This window comes from Scylla paramamosain, unplaced genomic scaffold, assembly GCF_035594125.1.
Source record: "Scylla paramamosain isolate STU-SP2022 unplaced genomic scaffold, ASM3559412v1 Contig37, whole genome shotgun sequence".
NCBI classification, from domain to species: domain Eukaryota; kingdom Metazoa; phylum Arthropoda; class Malacostraca; order Decapoda; family Portunidae; genus Scylla; species Scylla paramamosain.
This window is the reverse complement of record NW_026973702.1, coordinates 717,470-732,500: the sequence shown is the minus strand read 5'-3', so window position 1 is coordinate 732,500 and position 15,031 is coordinate 717,470. Positions and strand designations below refer to the sequence as shown.

At 43.3% G+C, this 15,031-nt stretch overlaps 1 protein-coding gene across 2 annotated transcripts in view; it reads left to right on the top strand.

The window, feature by feature from the left end:
* LOC135097952 (uncharacterized) overlaps window positions 1-15,031 on the top strand; it is a 152,321-nt gene that overhangs the window by 36,885 nt on the left and 100,405 nt on the right. For both annotated transcript variants that reach the window (XM_064000092.1, XM_064000093.1), the window contains exon 3: window positions 7,018-7,131. In XM_064000092.1, coding sequence (XP_063856162.1) covers window positions 7,018-7,131 — 114 coding nt within the window. The remainder of the gene's footprint in view (window positions 1-7,017; window positions 7,132-15,031) is intronic.

Genomic DNA, 15,031 nt, shown 5'->3' with positions numbered 1-15,031 from the left:
ATTGCGTCGCCAGTGCATTTCTGTGCATTGAGAGGGAAAGGTATGACAATAAGTAATCAAATCAAGAACGTAAGAGGTGATATCGATTAAGTAAATAACTAGGTGTGCAGTGCGGGTGGGAGGGCGTAGGGTGGGGCGTGGGAGAGCGTGGCGCGGCTGTTGGTGCATTCGCCGCCTGGTTTCACCTGGTAGGGTGAAACCAGGTATTTCCCCAGCCCGCCCTCATTACTTAGAGGCTCAAGGAGGGAGCTGGTCATAACGACAACTGGAGCACAGTATGGATGGACGCCCCAGTTTATTCCCGCATATTTCCTGAGGAGCGGCCGCGCTGTAGGACAACAACACATGGTAAGGGCTTATGATTTAATTTTATATATATCACATCTACACATTTTGTCAAAGACCGTGGATAAGGAGAGAGATGGACATGTGAGAATAAGAGTGAAAGTAAGAGGGGAGTGGGTAGATGACAGATTTGGATTAAAAAGTCGGAAGAAAGAGAGAGAAAGGGAGAAGTGAGAGAGGTGTGAGAGAGGAAGAGAGATGGAGATGTGAGAGTGAGAGTGAGTGGGTAGGTCACGGATTTTGATAAAAAAAATGACTGAGAGAGAGACAAGGGGAGAAGTAAGAGGTGTGAGAGAGGAGGAGAAGTGGAGACGTGACAGTGAGGGTGATGGTGAGAGGGAGAGTGAGAGGGGAGTGGGTCCTCTAAACCTCCTTCCTTCCTCCTCCTCCTCTTCCTCCTCCTCCTCCTCCTCCTTCTCCTCCTCCTCCTCCTCCTCCTCCTAAGTATACATTATCAAACGTTGTATTAGTTCAATTATGATGCCTTGGTTTACTCAGGGATCCCGCTAGCATTGACAAATACCATAGCATTGTATGAAGAATGTTGTTCAAGCAGTGAGTATTATGAGATAAATAAGCTGCAGCAAAGCTCTAATGCAACGACCCAGGAACAGCAAATATAATGAACAGCCAACTGGAATAATGCACCACGATTTCGAGAACATTATAGAAAGCCACTGCAATTTGCTCCTTCTTTGTGTCGGCGTGTAACATTGTGTGCATGACAAGAGTGGTGACTCAAAGAGTGGAGTCTTATGCAGCTCTCATTCGTTGCACCGCGATGCCATGTAACGCTGAGGCAGTGTGTAATCTTGCCGGGTAGGACGGAGTGCGTGGCGCCAGACCAGTGTGAGAGTGTTCACCTGCAGATGGCTGCGGTTAGTGTGGCCGAATGCGATATGTGTCACGATTTTGGTTTCAACTACTCATAATTAAAAACTCTGCCATGATTGAACAGTCCCTGACGCAGCCATTCATCCCACTGGCTGCACGCCACTCACCTTAGTGTGCGTGCATTCTTGTATGTAAAGCACTCCATCTACGCCTGTGGTCTCTGAAGTCTGCCGAAAATCACATTATCACAGCGCTCCAGTCTAGGAAGGCAGGCTCTGCGTTGCCTCGCTCCCTGCCTCACCTGCACAGAACAAATAGCGACTTTCGTGCTGCGATACAGACACACAGTGGCGACACACACACACACACACACACACACACACACACACACACACACACACACACTTCTATAAAGCAAGAGATGGACAGAGAGCGAGGGAGGAACTTGACGTAAATCTCTGTGACTTACGTTGTGGCAAAACAATTGTTGAGGCACAGTATCCACGTCAGCTGGAGTGGAATTACCAACACGCGATACGCACCCACTCCTCGCCCCTGCCATTCCTCCCTCGACACACCCACCGCTTTAAGGGTCACGCTTGGAGGAGAGGGAGGAATGCACCGCCACCACCGCCACCACCATCACCACCACCACCACCACCACCACCACCAACAACAACAACAACAAGACCTCTTCGACAAGTTCTTTCGTACCACCTGAAGACATACACGTCCCCCCATGTCTGTCCTGCTGCCACCACTCGCCTCCCGAGGACACACGCTCCTCTCACTCACCTCTCGCTAATCCTTCACTCAGGGGAGGAATCCCCTCGTCTGTCCCGGAGACTGCCTGGCCAGGAAGAGCCTGTCACCTCCCAACAGATCCTGACAGGATAGGAAGGGCATTCCTTGTGAAAGTGATGGGCCTTCACGAGGCCGCGTCGAGTGTTCTGTGGACGCTGGGGTTAGCTCGTCAAAGATCCCAGTGTGTCTGTGGCTTACTCAGGTTTCCTTCAGTTCCGTGTGGTGCTTTCCCCTCACAAAGGAACCTTTCGGTATTCGCCAAGTAAGAAATGTATCGTTTTGATGCTACTGGATGTATATGAGGGAAATATGAACGTTGCTATGTAATGAATCTTAAATTTAAAGCAGTAGAGAAGTTGCTGGCTTTTAAAGCTCCCTGTCGATCGGGATACACACTTGTACACCACAGCACAACCTTTTGCCTCGTCTGAGACAGTAAGTCAATATTGCTTTTTCTCTCAAGCCTTCCTTCTTTCCTTTCCTTGCCTCTTACCTCTGAGCTGGAGGGTTGGATCCTGGTTCATCATAGGTTTTTTGTTTCTTCTCCTTCTGCTCTTCCCTCTCACTCTTCTCTCCTCATTCCCCTTAGAGCTGGTGAGGGATGAATGAAGGTGATGCCAACAGTTCACAGAGAGGATAAATAAATCACACACGTTTTAGGTTGGCAGTTGTTTTGGCAGGCGGGACTTGTTACCCACGCTTGGTCTGACGTTAGGGCGGGTGGAGGGGGGAGGACTGCGTGCATTAGGCGTGCACTCAGGCGGTGTATTGCCTTGTATTGTGTTTTGTATCATGGTATTTTAAAGTGTTCCTTCTTAACTTTCATGAGGTGCAAAAGACGCTGATTAATAGTTAGAAATGTAAATATTGGTAAATAATAACTCTCTCTCTCTCTCTCTCTCTCTCTCTCTCTCTCTCTCTCTCTCTCTCTCTCTCTCTCTCTCTCGTACCATCCCGTCAAGTGGAGTTTTCTTCACTGTTCCCTCTCCCATCGCTCGTCCAACCTGCCAACGCGTCGTCGTGGCCTCCCTGCTCTTCACAACTGAACCCTGAAGCACCGCCATGAATTCTCTCAAACTCGTCTGGCGCCTCCTTCACCCATTCAGCAGCGCCTTCGCCTTGAGGCCGCCCGTCGCTAAGGCCCACTTGTGGCCAGGCTGCTCACCCCTCCGCACCTCACCCTCACGCTTTTCTCAGCTGCCTTTTTTTTTTTTCACTCCAGACAAACATTGATCTTTTCTTAGACTGTAAGTGTGAAAAGGCTTTGAGATTTCGTAAGCAAATGTTTACTGTGTGAATACGTACGTGTGGATGGATGAATTATGGATGCAATATGTAGCCAGGTAAAGAAGTAGACGGGTCACATTTTAAGTACTAGATATGAATATGTGCGTCCATACTGCGGCCATGGTGATAGCTATCTCGTGGAGCCACAGGAAGGCGTGAAGGGAACACCACCAAATGATCCCAGACGCACTCGTCCGCAGCTCTCTACAGCGCTGTGTTATGATCGTGACGTGTCGAGTTCCTTTGAAACAATACGCAGCTAAAAGTTGTAATGAAACAGACAATACTTTTGGAATTTATATTTGAGTGGCATTTTCTATAAACTTTTTTTCTCTGGTGTCATTGTGAATATAATGTGTGTGTGTGTGTGTGTGTGTGTGTGTGTGTGTGTGTGTGTGTTTCGTTGTTTTAAACATAACTGATGTTACATTTTATAAGTATAGGAATGAAATACGGATTTATGGTGACCGACATGTTTTCTGTATGATAAGTTAAAGGACAAAAATGTGCCAATAAGTAGTTATTTGGGGATCACAACTCACGGAGCCGGTCTGCCAGGACACTCACTGTCGTCGTCGTTGTTGTTGTTGTTGTTGTTTGTTGTTGTGGTGGTGGTGGTGGTGGTGATGGTGCAGCTGCTGGTGGTGTCGTCGTTGTCATTGTTGTTGTTGTTGTTGTTGTTAGTAGTGGTGGTGGTGGTGGTGGTGGTGGTGGTGATGATGGTGATAGTGGTGGTGGTGATGGTGGTAGTGGTGGTGGTGGTGTTGTAGCTGCTGGTGGTATCTTCGGTGTCATTGTTTTTTCATCATTATTTAAATATAAGCACACACAAGAATTACTGCACCGTGATTCGCGTGGGAGGAAAGGCGCAGCTGCGAGCATGCACGAGGGGGAGAGGGCGGCCAGCGAGCGGAAGGGCCAGAGAGGGAAACGAGATTCTGAAATAGAAAATTAATATGAGAACTTGAGACGCAGTCAGAAGGGAAGCATTTGTTTATGGCGCCATTATGCTGCGTGCTTCACTCTGAAACTATTAAAGAAATTGACTTGGGGATGCACACCTTCCTGTTTGGTGGCGTGCTGTGGAGAGGCTCCATTTGTTACTTGGCGCACGTGTGTACTCTCTCTCTCTCTCTCTCTCTCTCTCTCTCTCTCTCTCTCTCTCTCTCTCTCTCTCTCTCTCTCTCTCATTAAACAAAGAGATCACACACACACTACTCAGTAGCAGCATTATATGGTCATTAGTACATGCAGGCTCTGAATAAACAGCAGCAGGCGAAGGTAAACAAGTGATGCATCTCCGCCACCCGGGATGTCTGTCTGATTGGAGGTGCTAATGAACGGGTGTGTTACAACGCCGGTTTTGTTTAATCGCGCGTCACCGTTGGTACATAGTTTACGGACAGACAGACAGAGAGAGAGACAGAGACAGAGAGAGAGAGAGAGAGAGAGAGAGAGAGAGAGAGAGAGAGAGAGAGAGAGAGAGAGAGAGAGAGATGACAGACTACAAACACACACACACACACACACACACACACACACACACACACACACACACACAGGCTTTCTGACTGGGATAAAGAGAGGGAGAGTCTCAAAAGAAATATAGTTATGCCTCATTCAGTTTTCTTTTCTTTATGAGGTAGAATAATGTGTCCTCGAAGCCGGGTGGCTTTAGCGCTGAGCTGGAAAGTGTTCAAGTTTTAAAGAAAGGATAGAAAGTGTTGAAATTCTGACTGTAAGCAGAGGAGACCAGACCGCGGAGGGTTTGTGGTGGTGAGAGGCTGCTGGTGTGGCGCCAGGAAAGGAGGGGAGGTGGAGGCACTGAAAGTGGAGAAGTGATAGACACGGACAGGAGTACAAGAGGTCAGAAGTGGTGGTGGAGGTGGAGGAGGCGGAAGAAGATTTTTTTATTTTCCGTTAATTTCCTTTTTCTCGATCTGTTTCTTCTCCTTTCAAAGACTGTGTACAACGTCTTCTTTGCCTCTTTAGTGAAGCTGAATATCTGTTTGCGAGGAAATTCACTGGCCAAGGATACTAAACTGCCAGAAAAAAAAAAAATTTATCCGGGAATTTGTGCCTCATGAGTTTATGCATTGTTTATTTATTTGTGTATTTATTATTTATCTGTTATCTACGTAGGCTGCGTTGTTTCCTTGACGTCCTGCTCGCCGCGGGTTTCCTCACGCACCGCTGCGCTCATCCGTTCACATGTAGGGGGGTGCGCGCCACTTTAAAGGAGTTTGGTCGCCGCTGCTCTGCGGCAGGAAGGCGTGTTTGTTAGGAATGTTTGCCACTTGTTGGCTGCATCAGTTTGGCCTTGACGCGCGGGTGGCCTCATTCATTCGTCTAACTTGCCGCCTCGGTGAGTCACGAAGCCTATTACTAAGGGAGTTTAGGGAGCTGGTTCTCAGTATGTCTTGAATTAAGTTGATTTCCTGATTGTCTTGGTGTTTTTTCCGGGAACAATTAGAAGCTGGTGATGACTGCCGCGCCTCGACCACTAATGCCTTGTCTGGTACTTGCTGCCTGTTGCTGGGGGTGTTGCTGTGCCTTACACTGAACATGTCCTCGTCATAGCTTTTGTGTGTGTTAATAGAACTTTTATGAAATCTCCAGTCAAATTGTTTTACTATTCCAACTAAATATGGAATAAAAATAAAAATATGCTGGTAAACATTCGTGTGTGTGTGTGTGTGTGTGTGTGTGTGTGTGTGTGTGTGTGTGTGTGTGTGTGTGTGTAATAATAATAATAATAATAATAATAATAATAATAATAATAATAATAATAATAATAATAATAATAAACGGTTCATTATTCAGGCATTTAACAAACTGAAAATGTAGAGGGGAGTGGGGAAATACTTAACATTAATCCAAAAGGTAAGTCTAATCTAGAAAGGAAATGCTATTGATTGATTTATCGCACCATGGTGGGAATCGCGCTGAGTCTGTACCGCTCTGTGCGCGGCACCTTTAGGCGTATCTTGTTGTGGTGTCTGGTGGCACGGATCGAGCGAGGCGCGTGTGTGTGTGTGTGTGTGTGTGTGTGTGTGTGTGTGTGTGTGTGTGTGTGTGTGTGTGTGTGTGTGTGTGTAAGTGTTTGTATGCGTGTGTGTGTGTGTGTGTGTGTGTGTGTGTGTGTGTGTGTGTGTGTGTGTGTGTTTGTTTGTTTGTTTGTTTGTTTGTGTGTGTGTGCATTGGTATTATCAACAAAGATAACTGTACCAATAGCAATACTTGACCCGACACAGTGAAATACCGTAATGCCAGTACACTGGTACAGTACACTCCTAAATGGCAGCGCCGCCCTCGCTCCCCCGATCTTCCTCCTCCTTTCAATCCTGACCACCAGCGGACGCACAAATCACCAATAGATTCTTTATGCATATTACTTGCCTTTTGGGAGATTTTTTAGTAGTTAGCATTCATAAACATACTGCGATGATTTATGCGGGGTTTGAAATTCCTGTGTGTGTGTGTGTGTGTGTGTGTGTGTGTGTGTGTGTGTTTACGTATAACAAACAATGTGTCTATCATACAACAGTAAGGTGTTCCCACAAAAGCACTCAGCACATTCACCATCCCCATCACCACCTGCCTTTACACATGCTGCACACACCACATGGCAGACCACGTCCACACAAAGTCTGCAGCACTCTGCACCCACTCACTCCACCACACACCACCCCCGCAATGCCCACACACCGCCACACGCCACCAGTAACCAAGCTCTTCCCTCCACAGTCGTGCCGTCGTGCCTGGTGCTCCTGGACACTGGATGGAGTCCTGTCCACGGCGGGGTGTTGAGGTCACTGATCGAGGGTGACCCGCTGACCCTGCAGTGCACCGCATCGGGGGGTGAGTACTTACTGGGTGTACTAAGTGTGTGTTGGGTGTGTTAGGTGTGTATTGGGTGTAGGGTCAGCGTTGGCTGCTGTACCTAATATTGCATCACATCTGAGGGTCAGTACAGCTGACAGTTTCTTCTCCAGGACGAGCAAAGTAAGCTTGGCGTCCTCCTAAGTCCTGCATAATAACACTTTATCTTCGCCTTCTGCTCCCCTTTATCTCTAACGCGTCCTTCTCCTTTCACTTTTCTTCCTCCTCTTCCTTCTCCTTTTTTTCTCCTTCTATATTCTGTCCTCAACTTTTCTGATTTTTTTCCTTCCCATTAATTGACTTTTTTTTTTTATATTCCTTCTTCTTCTTAGTCGTCTCCTGCATCCATTTTTTTCTCCTTTTTCTTCTTATTTTCTTTAATCTCTTAATGTTTCTTGTTTCGCTGGCACCCTCTCCCATCCTGTCCTTCCTTTGTGTCTGGCTCCCTCACTGCCGCGTCTTCATTCCTTAAAGAAAGACGAACGAAAGGATAATGACTCAATTGCTCTCTCTCTCTCTCTCTCTCTCTCTCTCTCTCTCTCTCTCTCTCTCTCTCTCCCTCTCTCTCTCTCTCTCTCTCTCTCTCTCTCTCTCTCTCTCTCTCTCTCTCCCCTACTGAATCAAGCGAAAATCTATTTCCCGCTATGTGTGATCAGCCAGGAGTTCCAACATAATGTACGCTTCATAAAACACTAAATCAACGGTAAACCCGAACAAACCTACAAATATCAATACACAAAGCAATAATACTTACTGATCTATATTTCCTGTCAATTTCAACAGTTACTCGGCGTGAGTTAGAGTTTTATCATAATATTGACGAATCGCATAAGTTGCCAGCCCTGAGTTCCCGCCCCCACCCCCTCCCCCGTCACCTGAGGTACAGAGTAAGTTGTGAAGTCCCGAGGTGGCGATTATCGTAATATTTCCCATCCATCCGTGCGTCAGGAGGGCTGCGGGTCGTGTGGTGAGTACTGGAGGGCGTGGGGGAGGCGAGGCTGTAAAACAGTAATAAGGGAACACTGGATAAAAGGAGAAAATAGAGACAAGATAAGGTGTTTCCTGTCTGCTGGTATCCATACTGATTTCTCCCGTGGTCATCTTTACTCTCTCTCTCTCTCTCTCTCTCTCTCTCTCTCTCTCTCTCTCTCTCTCTCTCTTGATTTTAATATCTCCTCCTCCTCCTCCTCATCCTCCTCCTCGTCTTCTTCTTCTTCTTCTTCTTCTTCTTCTTCTTCTTCTTCTTCTTCTTCTTCTTCTTCTTCTTCTTCTTCTTCTTCTTCTTCTTCTTCTTCTTCTATCGTATTCACTTTTGTTATACTATTCGTATTTAACAATTTAACATTTCAACCATGTACTGTAGAAAACGGAAGACTAGGAATATTGGTGACGTATTAACAAGGTAACTACCGAATTGGCTGTTAGGTGGTTGTTGGAGGCAGTTAATACTGTTGTTACGCTCTTGCTACCCTCTTGTTCCCCGGAGCGTTACATTGACAAGATTACGTAGAGTTTTTGGTGTTATGTGGTTGGAAAGTCTTTGGGTGGGAAAGTAGTTAGGGTTTAATTGGTTTAAGCTTGTCAGGTGAGGTAGTTACACGTATCCGGTCAGTCCTCTCGGGAGAAACACTGCGAGTGAGTGTTGCTGCTGTGATACTTGTCTGTTTCAGGTAGATTTAGGTCTGTTTTATATTAACCCTTTGACTGCCACTCGGTGCTCCTCTCCCTAATTACCAGTCACGTTCTGGACTTGTCCTCCAGCCACATTCAATCTTGGAACTGAGAAGAAATTGCAAAATATATTTTTTCATCGCTAAGTTTCCTGTAGATGCTTATAAAGAGTTGACACATTGCTTCTGTTGCAGTGAAAGGGTTGATCTGAGGGGAACGCGTGATCAGTGGAGGGGTGGGGTAAAAACTAATCATTCGCAACAAGTACATCAATTCAAAACAGACGCAAAACTACAAGGAAAAAAAGTCTCGTCCAGAATAGAGAGAAAGAGTGAAGTGAAAAGTGAAAATTTACCATAGATGCACGCATGCTTGTGACGGTGTGTGTGTGTGTGTGTGTGTGTGTGTGTGTGTGTGTGTACGTACGTACGTGCGTACGTGTATGTACGTATGACATTCTCTCTCTCTCTCTCTCTCTCTCTCTCTCTCTCTCTCTCTCTCTCTCTCTCTCTCTCTCTCTCTCTCTCCCCCCCCCCCTTGGCTCCTTCGCTGGTGTGTGTGTGTGTGTGTGTGTGTGTGTGCAGATCACTGGATTGGAAGTAAGGCAGTTAGGTCTAGAAATCTGGCAGCCTGCGCACACACACACACACACACACACACACACACATTTATACGTAGAGATAGATAAATAAATGCCTTGATAGAAAGATGGATAGATAGAAAGACATATATATATATATATATATATATATATATATATATATATATATATATATATATATATATATATATATATATATATATATATATATATATATATATATACATATATATAGATAGATCAATAGGTAGGCATAGATGGATAGATAGACAGACAGATAAATAGACAGACAGACAGACAGACGTGGCATGCACGTCGTTATAACAGTAATGAGTCACTTTGAAATCCAGACCATGAGTGGAGAATATTGAATCCGCTTGGGAAAGGGGATTATTATTATTATTAATATTATTATTATTAATATTATTATTATTATTATTATTATTATTATTATTATTATTATTATTATTATTATTATTATTATTATTACTATCATTATCATCATTGCTACTACTACTACTACTACTACTACTACTACTACTACTACTACTACTACTACTACTAGTAATAATAATAATAATAATAATAAAAATAATCTTGTTAAAACTTTATATTCATTTTACTTTTCATCCCTTTCATTCTGTGTAACTTAATATAATCAAGCGTTGTTGAAGCGTGATCAGACGCATGTTAACGGGAGGTCATTGAACTGAAGAGGGGAAGAGGTTTGATGGGAGAAAACATTGGTAATACTGCATACTAGTTTCCAGAAGTGTTGGACGTGCTTGAATCATACTTTGTTGTGCAGTATTTTTGAGACATAGACGTTGATTTGGCGCGCGAAAATTTGACTCTCCGGGGAGAACGGTGGCTTCGGCCAGCCAAAACCTGCAGATGACGCTCTCTCTCTCTCTCTCTCTCTCTCTCTCTCTCTCTCTCTCTCTCTCTCTCTCTCTCTCTCTCTCTCTCTCTCTCTCTCTCTCTCTCTCTCTCTCTCTCCCTCTCTCCCCATTCTCTCTTCCTCCCTCCCTCCCCATTCCCTCTCCCTATTTTCTCTTCCCCTTCCCTCCCTCCCCATTCCCTCTCTCTCCCCATTCCTTCCCTCCTCTCCCTCTTCCCTTCATCCTTACATTTCCTCCTTCCCTTCATCTCCCTCTTCCTTTTCTATTTCATTTTGTTTTTTATTTATTTATTTATTTTTATTTATTTATTTATTTATTTATTTTTTCATTTAAGAGGGGTACCTGCCAAGGCCAACAAAATTGGAAAGAAAAAAAATGTTCCCTGAGGCGCCGGTCCCCAAACTGAGTCAGAAGAAACGATTGTCAAAAATTAGAGGATGAGTGTCTTGAAGCTTCCCTCTTGAGAGAGTAGTCTTGATAAGCGTCCACAGTGTTAGACGAAGACTTTGACTTGTGTTGATGAGGGGAGTAACAGTCTTCGGAGCTTTGTTCTTTATTAACAATATGTACAGAAAGAAGGGGAAGGAAAAGATGTCTCAGAGTGGTTAGTAATTAAGGAAAGATGTGCCAAACAGTTGTACAAGGGTTTAGCATTGACGTGTTTGGGCAAAGCACCTTATCTATTTCCGTCTTTAAGGTATACGTGGAAACAATGAAGGAAGTGATGATATTGCGTGGCTTGCCTCCGTTGTTGTCATGGTTGGACACAAAACAAAGAGTAGAAGAAGAAGATGATAAGGAGAAGAAAAGAATACGTTCAAGAAGAATTACTTGAAGAAAAAAAAAAAGGAGGAAAATGAACATAAAAAAAAGTTGAAGAAAATGATAAGCGTTATGTGATGGTCATTGTCTCTTATTTCCGAACACTCTACTAAAGTGACTCTAAATGAAGTTGATTGTCTAATTATTATTAATTATATTATAGAAGAAAAAGAAAACTGAACACACACACACACACACACACACACACACACACACACACACACACACACACACACACACACTAAAATATTCTTTTTCAAAATATTTCGCAAGAACACTATCAAGACTTCCGTCATTATGTAACGCATCCATATATATATATATGTATATATATATATATTATATATATATATATATATATATATATATATATATATATATATATATATATATATATATATATATATATATATATAGTTATATATATATATATATATATATATATATATATATATATATATATATATATATATATATATATATATATATATATATATATATATATATATATATATATATATATATATATACTCGTATATATATATATATAAACACATTTAAACATCAGGTCACAAAGCACACAGCGAACATCAATATGGAATGGACCCAAGTCTCAAACTCACACATCAAATTACAATATAGAAATATAATCTGTGTATAAATACATCAGATTACAATATAATAAATATATCTCTATACAAGCACAGCCTGTGTTACCTTACAGAACTTTTCAGTCCCATGGATGTACCTGTGTACTGCTTTGTACATAACCATTGCTGCAACCTCTGCTCTTAACCTAATGACATTCATCCAAGTGTCCTTAATTCACTAAGGCCTTAATCCACACTATTTTCTTAATTCAATGTCCTTAATCCACACTATTTTCTTAATTCATTGTCCTTAATCCAGACTACTCGTATTTCCTTAATCTAGTGTCCTTAATCCAGACTATTTCCTTAATATAGTGTCCTTAATCCAGACTATTTCCTTAATATAGTGTCCTTAATCCAGACTATTTCCTTAATATAGTGTCCTTAATCCAGACTATTTCCTTAATATAGTGTCCTTAATCCAGACTATTTCCTTAATATAGTGTCCTTAATCCAGACTATTGTCCTTAATCCAGACTATTTACTTAATCTACTGTCCTTAATCCAAATTATGTCCTTAATCTACTCTCCTTAATTGTAGATTCCTTAATTATAATATCCTTAACCACAACATTTTCTTAATCAGTGTATAATCCTCAATCCAGTCTATTTTCTTAATTTACTCTCCTAAATCTGTACTATTTTCTTTATCTGCCATCCTTAAGACGGTAGACAAAGTAGATCATCTACTTAATCTACTGTCGTTAATCCAGTCTATTTTTTTTATTTACTATCCTTAATGTAGACAATTTTCTTCATCTACTATTCTTAATGTAGACTACTTTCTTGAAGTAATATCCTTCATCCAGTCTATCTTCTTAATGTAATATTCTTAATCCAGACCTCTTTCTTAATTTACTATCCTTAATACAAACTATTTACTTGATCTACTATCCTTAATCCAAGATTGTTTTCTTAGTCTATCAACCTTGATCTTAATTTCCATAATCCAGACCATTTTCTTAATCTGTTATCCTTAATTCAGACTATTTTCTTGATTTATTATCTCTAATCCAGTTTATTTTTTTTAATCTACTTTTCTTAATTCAGACTCTTTCCTTGATCTACCATCCTTAATCCTGATTTTTTTTGTTAATGCATTAATCTCAATTTAGACTATTTTTGATTCAGACTTTTTTTAATCTACTATCCTCAATCCAGACTATTTTCTTAGTCTACCATTCTTAATCCAGGCCATTTTATTAATTTGATATTTTTATTTTATTTTCCTTATTTTGTTATCCTTAATCTTCATTTCTTAGTGTAATATTTTCTTATGCAGACTATTTTCTTAACTAATATCCTTAATCCAGACTATTTTCTTAATCTACTATCCTTTATCTTAATAACCTTGATTTACTGTCCATAATCTTGATTTTCTTAGTCTAATATCCTTAATGAAGAACACAGTTTTATATCCTTAATCCAGACTATTTTTTTCTACTCTATTGACTGCTCCTATTTTCGTTTTGGGATCTTCTTTGAGCGGGATTTTTATTCATCTATTTCTTGCCTCTGCTGACCTCCCTGATGGATAACAAATCGAAACAAAACAAAAAAATCAGTCAATCAATAAAATCAAGGCGGAGGCTGAGAGGACGCGGCACCTCTGGGCGTACGCAGACGGAGGACGTGAGTGAGGATGTCGAAGCGGTATCGTTTTCCGTTGAGCGTCAAGGTCATGGACAAATCATCATAATCTATCGCTGCTTGTAATTTACACAGCAGCGTTCGTCCAAACACGAAATCAAACCAGTGGCGCATGTATATCGTGTCCATCTTTCGCAGAGTGTCTGTGCCGCTGCCAAAGTGCAGCAGGACTCGTTTCGGCAGCACAGTCGATTTGCCTGTCCTGCACAGCATCTTGTCCTGACCAGTCTTAGTGATAGAGAATGTTGACGCGTTACCAGTGTTCACCATCACCGTCAGCGGCTCCTCGATGCCTAACGCTCGTGCGGCAAACATGAACGTTTTGCGTTGTGTGTCCGAAGGTTGTCTCCGCCGCAGACGTTTTGGGTGACGCAGGAACAGGGTGCTGCTGTCGTCGGGATGGAACTCCTGCCGCACCTCGGCCTCCTGCAGGCGGCTCATGGACATGACTATTAGGTCCAAGTAGTGCTTCCTCACATCCCCGCGTACAATGACCGTCATGCGCGTGTTGACCGCCACGTAGCGACGCAGCATCACCACCACCTCGTCCAGCTCGATCACGTCCAACTCCAGCATGCCAGCCCAGGTAAACAAGTATTTCTTTACTGTCTCTTGCTTGCCCGTGACGATTCCCAGCCTCCGGGCCAGTGTTAGCCTCATGAGGCTGCATGAGGAGCCGCTGTCAAGCTGGACAAGGCACGCGTTGCCGCGCACGGTCGCGGACACCAGGTTTTCTTTCCCAATATTAAGACGGCACCACCTGCTCACGTTCCTCTCCTTGCTGACTCTCTTGGCATCCACCATCAGCCTCACCACGTCGTCTTTGTACCACCCTCTCATCTTCCATCTCTTGATGCCGTGCTTAACGCATTGACAGCACTCCATCTTCCCCCCTTCTTTCGTTCTCTCCTGCCCTCCCCCCTGCTCTTCTTTGCCTGCTTCTCGTCGTCCTCCGCGTCCTGCCTCTTCCTCTTCTTGTCCTGCTTCGCGTCGTCGTCCTTAACCTGCCTCTTCCTCTTCTTGTCCTGCTTCTCGTCGTCCTCCGTGTCTAGCCTCTTCCTCTTCTTGTCCTGCTTCTCGTCATCGTCCGTAACCTGCCTCTGCCTCTTCTTGTTCTGCTTCTCGTCGTCGTCATTAACCTGCCTCTTCCTTTTCTTGTCCTGGTTTTCCGTTTCCTCTGTGTGTTGTTTCTTCCTCTTGTTCTGTTTCTCGTCGTCGTCCTTGTTCTGCCTCTTTCTCTTCTTGGTGCGGTCCATAATCGGATGAAAACACTCCACGCTCATCGTTTTCTTGCCTTTGATGTCATTCCCGTCCCTCTGATTTTTGTGTTCTCGCCGGCTCGCGCGATGTTTCATCTCTGCACAGCCTTCAGTGACCGTCTTCTCGTGGCTGGTGCAGTCTTCGAGGCTCTCCAGCCGCCTCTTCTTCTTGTTCTTGGTCGTCACTTTCTCCTTAGCGCTCCCCTTCTCACCGAGGGTCTCTTGGGCGTCCATTGCTTGTCGTTTCCTCTTGTTGTTGTTGAATCTCGTATTATGGAGTGTTGTGCCAAAATCTTCAGTAGGAAAATCCAGGCATTGCACAGT